Below are 13,941 nucleotides of genomic sequence, written 5' to 3' on the forward strand. Positions count from 1 at the left end.
ATGTGTGCTACTTTAGGTACATCAGTGGGCTAGAGTATAATAGGTCACGCATTCACGGCTGCGTGCTCCAGGAAATAGTGCATTGCTTTCTTCTGGGAAGCTTTATTTTATTGTCTGTGGATTTTGACCGTTGATGAGATTACATAATACTGGGGCAGTTTGTGGGTGTGACTGCCAAGCTACTGGAAACTGGGGAGCTGGGTGAAGGAGTCTTCTGAACCGAGCAGGCTTGGAGATCTCAGCCACAGGTCCTGCATACGTGGGTTCCACTGCTGATTCATTCATGGGTGAGGCTCTGTCTGAGCATGTGGAGAGTGGCCTTGAGCATGGGTTCTGGAAGTTCTGGAGGTTTTTAGCTGCTGGGGTTACGCTTGGGGTGGCAAGGGAAACTCAACCCGCCCCCCTCCTAGGTGCCCTGGTGAAGACAGCCTGGCACGGGGCAGGAGATTTTTCTTTTTTTTTTTTCTTTGTAAGTAAATCATAATCCCAAATCGGAAAAGTGTTGCTAGAACCTTTGTATAGCATGGCTCACATGGAAGTATATCATGGACACAAAGACATTTACTAATTATAAAACTAACAGACATAGATTAAGATTTTATCTGTACCTTCTAAGAATTATGTTTATGATTACTATAAGTATCCAGAGCAAGCCTTTACAGGAGTTCCTATTCATACAGCTGTGTTATCTGCTTAGCTATAGTTATGTTAGTAGACAGAAACCTGCAAAGGGAGGTAGGAGCTGAACATTGGTGCCTAGACATGAACGTAACACTAAGAAATTGGAGCCAGGGTGCTAGTACAGTGAGTAGGGCATTTGCCTTGCACATGACCAACCTGGCTTCAGTCCTCAGCATTCCATATGGTCCCCTCAAGCACTGCCAGGAGTAATTCCTGAGTGCAGAGCCAGGAATAACCCCTGAAATAGCTGGGTGTGACCCAAAAAGCCAAAACAAACAAAAAGAAATATAGTATGTGATAGTCAAAACAGTAGAAAGCTGGGCAAGGTAGCACTTGATGCAATTAAGTGGTCATTATAAAACTATATTGTACCAAACACTTATAATGAAACTTTGTATTTCATAAAACACTTAACATTCATCAAGTTCTATGATAAGATTTAAGATAAATATTTACTATTCCCCTCTGCAGTTCAGTAAGACTTAGGTAGCTCTGTTTACCTATCAATCAGAGAACACTCTTTAGATCACTCTTTAGATGCAACAGTCAGAATCTAGAAGTTATGACTTTCTGTTTGTTTTATTTTTTGGCTTTTTGGGTCACACCCGGAGATATACAGGGGTTACTCCTGGCTCATGCACTCAGGAATTACTCCTGGCAGTGCTCAGGGGACCATATGGGATGCTGGGAATCGAACCCAGATCAGCCGTGTGCAAGGCAAACACCCTACCCGCTATGCTATCGCTCCAACCCCAGCCCTGTTCTTGTTTAACAGAAAAACTTTGTGTAAAACAAAATACAAAGCAGAAAAATTAGCATTAGTAAATGCACTGAAATACAGTTTTTGAGACCAGATATAATGAAAGAAATTGATGTCTTTTTCGTTTGTTTCAGTTGTAAAGGTAGAAATCTTACATAGAATAGGACCTTCTCTTCCCTTCTGAACTAATGAAAAGAAAGTGGGAAACAAAACTGAAGCAGATTGAAGAGCTGGCATCTCATTATGAGAGAAAACCATTGTCTTCAGTATATAAACCAAGATTATCCAGGCCAGAAGAACCACCATCCATTTGGAAACTATTTCATCGACAAACAGAAGCTTTTAATTTTGTTAGAAGCTGTAAAGAGGTAATTTATCTTGTATTTTTTAAAGAATAAAACTAAACTCCCCAAAATATGAGGAAATGAATGAATATCATATAAGATCTTATGGGAAAAATCGAGGAAAGAAAAACTGAATCAAAAATAATTTTATTAAAAAATGGGAGAGTGGCCAGAGCAATAGTACAGTGGCCAGAGCAATAGTACAGTGGGGAGGGAACTTAGCTTGCATGAGGCTGACCCACTGTTTGAGCCCCACATCCCATAGGGTTCCTTGAGCACCACCAGGAGTAACCTCTGAGCATTGCCAGGGGTAGCCCAAAAAACAATTTTTAGAAATTTTAATTTTGTTTTTGGACCACACTCAGCTGTGCTCAGGGATCACTCCTGGCAGAACTTGCCAGACCATATGGAGTGTTGGGACCCTACTCAGGTCAGCTGTGTGCAAGGCACGTCCTTATCCATTGTATTGTTATTCCAATCCTTGGAGAACTAAATTTAAACAGAGGCAGTATATGACATAAATATATTCTGATTCTGTGTTTTTATGCCATGTAAAAACTCAAAATGCTAGTCTGTCTTAGGAAGAGGACTCTACTGAAGAAAAGCTCACTCATCAAAATAGTTTAGGAAATATAGGAAAATCTTTTATGTTTATTTTGTGTAAGCCTTATTCATAGATTAAAAGTTTATTGAGAGATCTTTTAATCTTGAATTTTAAAAATATTTGAGTGTGATTTCTGTGCTTATGGATCACTGGTCTTAGAATTTTTAGTAGGATCAAGTAACTTTCTACATCTTACTCATGAAAGTGAAAGTTTAGTTTCTTTGTACCTCAACAGCTACTTTTAGCTAAATGGATATGAAAGCACCAGAAACCAAAACCAAAACAAAAAAAATAAAATTAGTATTCCTCTATTTGAAAAATCAATGGAAACAGACACAGTTATATCAAGTATCAGATCAGTTCACCATAAAAAATTGTTTTTTAAAAGAAAAGGAAGTTTGTAATTATTTCTAAAGTTAAGCATTTTAAAAACATAAGCTTTTAATTTACAAGTACTCGATAAAAAGTTATTGTCCACTAAGTTTTTATTTGTACTGAGAATTTATTAATTCAGCACAAATATTATGATAGTCTTTAGATGCTTTTATTTTTCAATTTCATATTTTGTTTTTTGGGCCACACCTGGTGGTGGTCAGGCCTTACTCCCTGACAGTGCTCTGGGACCATATGCTGGGATCAAACCTGAGTGGGCCGTTTGCAAGGGAAACGCCCTACCTGCCATACTGTCTCTTGGCCCAGTTCTTGATAGTTTTAAAGAATAGGTTTAAATTTATTAATTAGCAAATGACTAATAGGATATCAAATGAGAGAGATTGAAATGTGGTATTCTTTTTTCTCTTTATATCTGTATAGTCTATATCTGGATCAAGAATTACTTGTTCGTGAGTGACTACAAAACGGATAACTAAAAATGACTATATTGTAATTAGTCATTACTCAGATCTTGTGATTGTTTTTCTTGTTTTTGAAACATGTTTAAATTTCAGTTTTTTGAAAATTTGATGTCTATTCTTCATGAGTATTTTATAGTTACAGTTGCATTTAAGTTTGCATTTTAATTATCTCTTTGAATGTCTTTTTTTAAATTATTTTATAAAGGATGTTCATGTATTTGCTTTGGAATACAAAGTGGGTAATGGACAACGCATTTACCTTGTAACAACTTACACTCAACTTTGGTTTTACTATAAATTCAGGTAAGTAGTTAGTAAAGTACAGTGTATTATTAAATTATATTTCCTATCAAATACTTTTTTTTTTTTTGGTTCACACCCAGTGGTGCTCAGAATTTACTTTGGCTCCACACTCAGAAATTACTCCTGGCACTGCTTGGGGGACCACATGGGATGCTGTGAATCAAACCTGAATTGGTTGTGTATAAGGAAGACATTGACTGCACTATCACTCCAGGCCTTCCTCTCAAATAATTTTTACAAAATTAGTTCAACAGAATTGGCTGGTATAATTCTTGATGATACAGTTAGTTATCTTTGTATTATAATTGAATTCTGGAGTTCCCTTGTTATAGTAATAGTGAGTTATCGCTGGGTGCTAGGAGAAAATGACCATGTGTATGTGTGTTGTGAGCTACTGGCGACTATGCTAATGTGACACGATTTCCCTTGTCATTTTTCCTGTCCAAATTACCCCGATCTTTTGATTGTAGAGGATGCCATCACTTAGCACAAGTTACCATGTTGACTTGTCAAATCAGCTCTGTTCTGGCCCAGATTAGTTATACCTGTTGATGTCATCGGGTCTGTAACTGCCAGCACGAGAACTGAAACTCAGTGAAGATAGCGGAGTCAGAATTTGTCTTTAAACTGATTCTTTCCTAACAAAAAATTTAAGATTACTGTATAATGCATGGACTCCCAAGACTATGTGGTACTAAATGCCAGTTTGGTAAATTATTTTTTCTCTTATGGTGGCATTAAAAAACAAACATGAAAGTCTTAGACGATATCAATCATCTGTGAATAACAGAAGTTGATCATATTTTCTAGTTAAGAAATATTAGAAAATGTGATTGCAACATCTCATTTGATGGAAATTCTTGTAACTGTAAGCCAGAGGCTGCGGTGAAGTTGTTCACTTTATCATTATGTCATAGTTAAATATTTTTAACAGTTAACAGTAATCTTAAGATGTAAGATCAGCTTCTGTGGTTTGAATAATATAAAATATAAATCTAACAATCTTGAATTATTCAACTCAGAAGAAACCTCTTACACTGCTATGAAGTAATTCCTGAAAATGCTGTGTGCAAGCTTTATTTTGATTTGGAATTTAACAAACTTGCCAATCCAGAAGCTGATGGGAAAAAGATGGTTGCATTACTCATTGAGGTAAATGAGTCAGGTTTTTTTTCTTATACCTGTATTTTCTCTTCACTAATTCATTAAGTGACACAAGGAGAACCTATACGTTAAATAATGTATTGGCTCTCCTTTTCCTTACTACTCTTTTTGACTTTTACTTGTAATTAGCACATTTTCTAAATAAATTTATTTAAATTGATTTTGCGACACACCCAAAATAAAATTTTGTGTTATTATAGAACATGTTTACTTTGTAGGTAGAATTGTTAGGATTATTTTACATAATATAATGATTATATTAAAATTAAAATATACTCTAATTATATTAAAATTAGTTTTATTTATTGGTTAATTTTTGTTTTTGTTTTTGGGCCATACTTGATGGGACTCAGGTCTCACTCCTGGCTCTGCACTCAGGGATTGCCCCTTGGGGTTTTGGGGGGACCACATGGGGTGGGCTAGGAATTGAACCTGGCTTAGCTATGTGCAAGTGCCCTATCCACTGTTCTATGCCTGTGGTGTGCTGTTTATTGATTACTTTATCTGTAACAAATGTATAAGTATTTTTCCTTTCGGTTTCTTGGGGGTGGCATAAATTCGGTTGGTTCTTAATATAATAGATGATGAATAAATAACTGATTAATTATAGCTAGTGATAGTATAGAATGCCCTTTGACTCATGACTTAACTGATAATTTTACTAAGGCACTTTTGCTAATTAGAATGAATTTTAAAGCATTTATAAAACTTTACAGGTAACATTGTTTGCATTGTTTTAAACTTCTGGATTTTATAATTTACATATTCAAATAACTTGGGAAGATAATTTAGGAACGTTATTATTACTAGCATGTTACCTACAGTAATAAAATTTATTCTGTGTTAGTCCTCTAGTGCCAAAGGACAGAACTAGGCCTTATTCATTTTTTAATAATTTTCAGTCTTTTTAGAAAGAACCACTTTGCCCAGGCACAAGTAATACATTGGTTAAACCAAAAGACATGGTTACTGCCTTTATAGAATTTGTCATTTAATACAAGATAATAAATTATAGCTCTCATAATAAAGATCCAAAATTAAAGTGGCCTAATTAAGATAAAATTAATATTTCTCTAATGTAATGTCTAGATATGACTCCATTTTGTTAGGGGTGAGGCTTGTTCCTTTACTACCTAACATGTTGCCTTTGTTTATGTTAAGGACTCATCAACATGTCTGCATTCTAATCAGTAGAAAAATGGGGCAAAGGGAGAGTATGACCTGTAACTCTTTTTTTAAAAAAAATTTTTAAAAAAATTTTTCATTTAAACAAAATTTTTTATACAGTTGTTCATGGTAATTTTTTATGTCCCAACACCAGTCCCACCACCATTACACCTTTCCACCACCATTATTTTAAATTTTCCCACCACCACCCACACCTGCCCCAAAGGCAGTTCCTAAATAATTTATTTTGTATTACTTGTTACTAATAATCTGCTAAAAATGATTCCAGAAATTTCCTTAGAGGAAAGTGTATGACGGTTGTTGTACCTCACCCTGGAGACATTAAGCTTTTTGCAAGAGATTACTAACATGTTGTTACAGGTTGAGCCTTGTGTGCTTATATATATATATATATATGTATATATATATATATACATATATATATATAATTTTTTTTTAATTGAGATTGGTTGCCTTCTATTTTACTCCCCATCAAATGTGGTGTGCTACTCTTGGTACATTAGTGGCTTAGGGAATGAGATGCCACGTGACCACATTTGTGACTGCATGCTTTATGAATTCTAAAATTTTAAATAGAGTGGTAGAGCTGGAGTTAAATTTTTAATTGGATGGTGACTTTGGGGTCTGGAGGCATTGCTGCAGCTCGATGCTATCTTCTGAGACTTAGTTGTGAGTCTCTGACTCTTAAGTGGCTCTCTGCTCATCTCTCATGTGGAAGAACGTAGTCATACAACTACATCTCACTTCAAGAGCATCTGGGACATGTCTTTATCCTTGATCGCCTGGTATATAGTGAATGATTAGATTTCTGTTTCTGCTGCAAAAGGGGACAGCAAATAGCAAGCGATAGTCTGGGTAATATAGAAGAAAGAGATGTTAAGAGACAAATCTCCAGCTCTGTAGAAGGTATTACATATAGCAACGGGACATTTAGGAGGAATTTTATCTAGATAGGGTAATTAAGAGACCCTTTCCCCAGAGAGTGAAATTTGCCTGTGGAGGAGTGGGATCAGAGAGCTGGGGAGGGCCAGCATTGCGGTGCCAAAGTGACATTGAACCATTGTTGCGTGACTCTGCAGTGTCCAAGTGCTCGGCAGTTCACAAACATTTCCTCTCAGGGTAATCATGCGTGGCAGTTCCAAGTAACTTGGTTTTGCAAATGAGAAGACAGGCTTTGAGGAGAAATAACTTGTCATTTGAATGACTGACGCTTTTAAGCATATACTTGTTTTGGTTTCTGTGCTAAAACCAAAACTTGTTTTGGTTTCTCTCTTCCTTATTTACAAAACCCCCCAAAGTAGACTTAGTTATTATTTCCATTTTGAATATCAGCAAGTGAATATCAGCATTTGGATTTGACCAAAGGCTAGAGCTGATAAATGACAAAGCAGAACTTAAACCTAGGGCTTTTTTTTTTTTTTTTTTTGTGCTTTTGGATCCACACCCAGTTGATGCTCAAGGGTTACTCCTGGCTCTGCACTCAGGAATTACTCCTGTGGTGCTTGGGGAAGCGTATGTGGTGCCGGGGATCTAACCTGGGTCGGCTATGTGCAAGGCAAGCGTCTTACCCGTTGTTCTATCTCTTTGACCCAAACTTAGAACTTTTGGACTCCTAATCTTATGCTCTGAAGCCTGTGTTTGCATAACTACTTCAATAGCAGTGTCATCTAGCTATGCAGATTTTTCTGGAGGTAGATTTGCGTTCAGTATGCATAAGGAAGTTTTAGTAATTAAAAGTATAAAAAAATGGAATCAGTGATCTTTTAACTCCTAGGTGATACTTTGAAGAGTTTTATAAAGATGTATTGTGATTTTAGAGATTAATATATAAGATAAATTGTTTCACTTCTGAGGGGTCTTTATCCTGAGAGCCAATAATGTTTTCTTTTTAAACACAATACGTACTCATTTAAATGTGATAACCTATTTCAATTTGGCAAACTTCTTATGTAATCTTATAGCAAGTAAAAATGATATTCTTATACAAAGAATACTTATACAAAGATATTCAAATTTTTCTCATGAGGAAAATTTAAAACAAATTTTGTAATTACATTTTACTTGTGTTTTTAGCATGTTTGTCAGGCACTCCAAGAGTTATACAGAGTTAATTGTTCAGCAGCAGATGTTTGCAATTTGGATTCTAGTACTGATGAAAAATTTAGCCGCCATTTAATATTCCAACTCCATAATGTGGCATTTAAAGATAATATCCATGTAGGTAAGTATATTACTTTTTAAAAAAATAATGGGCTATGTCATAAACTCATTTTCTTTTTCTGTAAAAAATTGCATTTATCAGTTTTATTTGTGTGTGAAGTAAAATAGTTTTATTAAAGTAAAATAGTTCTATTTAGAAAAGTGTAAGAGATACTACACATTGTCAGTTGTGATGCAGGCAGCAGAGAATACACCGAAGTTATCAGGTTATACATAAAACTTGTTGTTAATCTAAAACCTAAAAAAGGCATTTTTCACATTTTCAGGATTTGCTCTTAGCTGTAGACCTGTCGCCTTCCAGATAGCTTAACCTTCTCAGGTCACCCTTGGGTCAGTACCCTCTTGAGGTGTGTCAGGATGTCCATGGGTGTCCCGAGCATGGTTTCTGCTGCGTCCTTTCAGAGGCTTTTGAACTAGTTTAGGAGATGCCTGTGTGAGTCTTCACTGTGTGGGCTCAGGTCTGGATACTTTCACTTTCAGTCCTTGAGCACTGGCACTTGGGTTCCAGACCACATCCAATAAGACTTGTTTATTGTTCTAGGCTGAGCTTCCAGGCCATGACATATAGAAGTGTAGTCTGGAGAATTTCTCCAGAGTCTTTGTTCCGGGAGTGGGCATCAGAAACACATGTCTGGGAGTAAGATGCAGTCTGTTGGGCGGGGAAACAGGCAGCAGAGTGGGAACCCCCAACCAAGTGCTAAATAGAAACCCAACTGCTGGTGCTCACCAAAGTGTGGAGAGGGCAAATATTTCCACGGTCCAAATAGACGAATGTCTGACACCCAGGTAAGAGGTCATCCATTCCAAACCATGGCTGTTGGACAGTTTGAAGGGCACTTCAGGGACATGGTCACCAAAGCACAGGTAAGAAAGTCAGGATCTGGTGCTGAGTGACTGGGTTGCACTGACTTAGACGGCTACACTTGTTGACCCTCTCATGTCTGCTCTCTAGCTTCATTGGACATTGCTTCTTTGTATCACGCTCACCCCTGAGATGCTGGGAATTGTGGGATACATCCTGGCCTGTCTGTAACCTTGATGTTCACCCACTCTCATGGCTTCAGTTTTCTCTGTGTTGTTGACTCTGTATTCCCAGCCCAGACCCATGTAACCACTGCCTGGCAAACATTCTACGGTCACTTCAAATTCCATGACTCATAGACTGAAATTCCTCATTCTCCCTCCAAACCTTTTTCTCTAGTCGTGTAGATTAGTGGGTGGAATTACTACCCATCCAGTTATTCAGGGAGATGTTAATGTCATCTTTGACTCTCCCTCCCAGCTTGTGATCTGATTATATCACTGGTACGGACCTCTCAAGGAATTTCCATTGCCTTTAGGAAGAGGTACAGGTGTCTTGACTTACAAAACCAGACCCACTGTGCTCATACTTCATCATTTATCTCTCAGCCATGTCACATTAGAGACGGGACTGGACAGATAGGACAGTGGGTAAGGTGCTTGCCTAGCACACAGTGAATCTGGGTTCAATCCTCGGCATCCCAAATGACCCCTCTAGCATTACTGAAATAATTCCTTAAATGTAGAGCCAGGAGTAACCCCTGAGCACTTCGGGGTGTGGACCTCCTCAACTCCACTCCCAGCCTCCAGCACCCCCCCAACCCAAATACACATCAGAGACAGTCTCTGTGTCTTTGTACTTTTTGATGCTGCTGCAGGCTGAAGAGAAATAATGTTTTTCTGATATGCTGAGATAAACTTGGTGTAGCTAATGTTATGTGGGAAATTATTTCTGTTGTGTCACATACAGAACCCTAATCGTTAGGTTAGTGTTTCCCCTGAATTGCAAAATGCCCAGTCCTGTAGTCAAAATCTTCACCACTTCTGGTACTAATTTCCTGTGGTTTGGTTTTCTCTGTTCCACTTAATGTTTCTTTGCAGCAGGGACTATTTCTTGCCATTGTATTTCCAAAGCTTAGCATGTAATACTATCTTTAGCAATAAGACTGAACCAGCGGTAGCAGTAATAAATGTAATCAGGTTTGTGAATGGTTACAAGCCTGATTACATTTATTAATGTAATGACTGAATGGTTATTGAGTGGAATCACCTGCCTGGATATGGGGGCAGAGTCCTGGGCAGGTATTACTTTGATTCCTGTGCAGTCCCTTAGTCTTCTCTGCAGCTCTTAGCAACAAGGCCCCCTATTGAGATTTGTTGCTAGGGAAGAAGAGAGATTTGTCAGTTAGCATTTTCTGCTATAGACATCTTTTGAGAGCAAATGGGATGTAATCAGATTCCATCATAAAGATCAGGTAAAAAAGGCTTTATTGTTGGAGCAGCATAGAGAAGCGTTTGGGGACAGTTGGCGAGAGTGCAGGAGGCACAGTGCTGGCCTCGCCTGCGGCTGAGCCCTGTTTCTTCTCCAGCTCTGGTACGGTCCCTGCTTCCAAGGGATCACTCCTGAGCATGGGGAGAGGGGTGGTCCTTGAGCACCACTGGGTGTGACCCCAAACCTACTTTTTTGGCCCATCCTAAAACTAGGGGAGACGCACTGCACGTTTAGTGAGCAGTGCGAGACTGCCATGGCTGGGGTGAGTGACGTGATCAAGCCTGTTGCCTGAGCTTGAAAGTTTGAGGCTTCTTTCTCTAAAATCATGGCTATGGTGGACCCAAGGATGCAGGAATAGCAAATAGATCAAATTTCTTTTCCATCACTCTATCTTTTAAATTTCTATTTTATTAATTTTACTTCCTTTCATTGTTGTGAAGTCTGGGATTTCACATGCATGCCTGGGGTACCTGCATATTTGTGCTGTGATTGTTCAGGGCTGTACCCTTTAGCTGTGCTAATCACATATGTGCTCTCAGGGGTCCCCTGTCGTGGCCATGGTGCTTCCATAACCTCCAGGCGTGCTCACGAGGGCCACGCACCTCCATGTACTGTGCATGCACCCCTCGCTCCGGTATGGCTGGAAATGGCTTGTAACACTGGGGTCACACCAGTGCCACTTGCTGTTTAGTGTTTTATAATACTTTGGCTTGCCCTTTGTTCCCCAGTCGTCTGGGCGCCTGGGAGCCGCCACTCCTGGTGATACTTGGCTGTCTGACACTTTGGTGCTTGGACCCCGCCTTCAGCTGCTGCTCAGGCGTGGTGGTGCTGGGGACCACCAGGGACACTGAGGTGTCCGGGGATTGAACGCAGGGTGTGCTTTTCTACATGAGCTGTCTCCCAGTTCCTAGTGCAGCTTCTGGTGTAAGCCATTCTCACAGGTGTGAGGTGGTGTCTCATTGTGGTCTCAGTTTACATTTCTTGGGTCATCAGTGGTGCCGAGGATTTCTCATATGTCTGTCAGATGTCTGTATGTTCTCCTGATTTTTATTTTTTTGGTTTTTAGGACACGCCCAGCTGTTCTCAGGGCTTACTCCTGGCTCTGTGGAGGGACCCATGTGCAGTGCTAGCGACCGAAATGCGGTTGGTTGCAGTCAAGGCAGTTGCCTTCACCTGTGTACTATCTCTGGCCCCATGTCTGTTTTAGAGAATTATTCACTGACATTTTGCCCTATGTAGCACTGTAGCACTGTCGTCCCATTGTTCATCGATTTGCTCGAGCGGGCACCAGTAACATCTCCATTGGGAGATTTTGTTACTGTTTTTGGCATATCAAATACGGTAGCTTACCAGGCTCTGCTGTGCGGGGCCCTATATAGCGTTGCTTTTGTTTTTGTTGTTGCATGAGTTTTTTTACATACTATGGGTGTTAACCTCTATTAGATGGTGCGCAAATATATTCTCTGACTCTGAAGTCTTTTATTCTGTTTTACATTTTTGTTTACTGTATAAGATTTTTTTCAGTTTAGAACTGAAGAGATAGTACAAATGTTAAGGCGTTGTCTTATATGTATCTGATTTAATCAGTTCCCAGCTCTGCATATGGTCCCCTGAGTACTGAGTACAGTGCCAGGAGTAAACCTGATCACTGTTGGGTTTGGCCCAACCACCACCCCCCACTAAAAAATTTTCAAATTTAATGTACTTCTAATAATAGATCTAAAATAACACTCATAGTTAATTCCACATGCCCTAATGTTTAAGTCTTTCAAAATATCTCCTATGCTACTGTCAGGGACTATTTATTTAACCTCTATGTTCCATGTGCTTTATAGCTTTGGGTCTTAACTCTAAGTTTTTAACCCATTTTGAATTTATAAACATTTTGTTCTGTTTTGGGGCTGAGCGCAGCTATGCTCAGGGGATCATTCCTGCTGGTGCTTCCCAACTATCATGATGCTGGGGATTGAATACAGATCCGCTGTGTGCAAAGAAACTGCTTTAACTGCTCTACTACCTTTCTGGCCCCCTTTGAATTAATTTTTGTAAAATGGGATCATATTCTATTTTGTTTTGGGCCATAACCAGTGGTATTCAGATGTCACTCCCTGTAATGCTTGGGAAACTGTGTGATGCTCATGATTTATCCAGGATCCGTATATACAAGGCAAGCACCTTCACCCCTGTGTGTCTTTCTGACCCTGTGACTAGGTTTACAGAGTGCTCGAGTTTTACATTTTTTTGTCTGTGGCAGCCTGGCTTTCCTAGCACCATGTATTGAAAGAGAGTCTTAGATTCTTTGATATAAATTAAATAATGATTTGTTTTTTTCTGGGTTTTTAATTCTCTGCCATTGGCCCATATGTCTAGTTTTATTCAAAATACTATAGTTTTAATTGCTGTTGTTTTGTAGGGTAGTTTGATATTAGTGATATGATGCCTCCATCCTCCTTTTTATCCCTTGGTATTACCATAACTATTCATGATTTTTTTTGTGATTTCATGTAAACTTTTGTTCTATTTCTTTTTAAAATTATATTGGAATTTTCCTTGAGATTGCATGAAACAGTATATTCCTTTTAGAAAAATGGACATTTTGGCTATATTAATTGTCCCATTCATTTAATGGATTGTTTTTCTACCTGTTTTTAAATTCTTCTTTTTTGAGTTTTTTGGGCCACACTGGCAGTGTTCAGGGATTGTACCAGACTCTGTCAGAGATCACCCCTGGAGGGACTGGGAGACCTTATGTGATATGGGAATTGAAGTGTGGTGGCCACAAGCAAAGCAAGCACCCTACCTGAAGGACTATCTTTCAGGCCTTTTTTTTCTACCCCCTTAATGTCTTTTTCAAAGTCTTTTAACAGTTCCTTGGAAATTTCATTAAAACGATCTTTTACAACCTTCATTATGCTTATTTGGATAGAATAGAAATGCTTTAGTTTGCTTTATTATTTTTTCTCTTTTATTTGTATATAAAAAGGAATCTTTTTAGGATTTTGGGCCATTGCACTGGTATTCCGGGGTTCTCTTGTTAGCTTAGGGGACTATATAGGATGCTGGAGATCGGACCCAAGCTGGCCCCTTGCAAGGCAAGTGCCCTATCCACTTTACTATTGCTCCAGCCCCAGAAATTTTTTTTTTCTTTGTAATCAGCCACTTGGCCTTAGGTAAAAAAGAATTTTGAATTTGGAGCATGTATATCATAAATTTAGGGTTTACTCTGTCTTGTAAATAAAGTAACAAATGCAGACTATACCAGTTTTAGAGATTGAAATTTCTCAGTATTGCATTTCTCAGTATTTTTATGTTACAACCTAGCCAAAATATTACTTGATTTCATGGTATAAATAGCTATGAAAGTTAAGAATGTTCCAGATTGCTTTGACAGCTTTTCTCTTTAGATAGGGGCGGTCCTACAGCTGGTGCTGTCCAGGCTTTACTCCCAGCTGTCTGCTCACTCTCACTGTGGCAGAGCTTAGGGGGAACCATATGGGGTCCTGGGGCCTGAACCTGGGTCAGCCACATTT

At 38.7% G+C, this 13,941-nt stretch overlaps 1 protein-coding gene across 1 annotated transcript in view; it reads left to right on the forward strand.

Annotated features, from left to right (window-relative positions):
- Window positions 1-13,941, forward strand: part of PRIMPOL (primase and DNA directed polymerase) — a 35,780-nt gene that overhangs the window by 4,442 nt on the left and 17,397 nt on the right. Inside the window, exons 2-5 of the mRNA XM_004610411.2 lie at window positions 1,576-1,809; window positions 3,449-3,546; window positions 4,569-4,698; window positions 7,972-8,119. Coding sequence (XP_004610468.2) covers window positions 1,630-1,809; window positions 3,449-3,546; window positions 4,569-4,698; window positions 7,972-8,119 — 556 coding nt within the window. The 5' untranslated portion in view covers window positions 1,576-1,629. The remainder of the gene's footprint in view (window positions 1-1,575; window positions 1,810-3,448; window positions 3,547-4,568; window positions 4,699-7,971; window positions 8,120-13,941) is intronic.

The sequence above is a fragment of the Sorex araneus genome, chromosome 1 (assembly GCF_027595985.1).
Source record: "Sorex araneus isolate mSorAra2 chromosome 1, mSorAra2.pri, whole genome shotgun sequence".
Taxonomy (NCBI): Eukaryota; Metazoa; Chordata; class Mammalia; order Eulipotyphla; family Soricidae; genus Sorex; species Sorex araneus.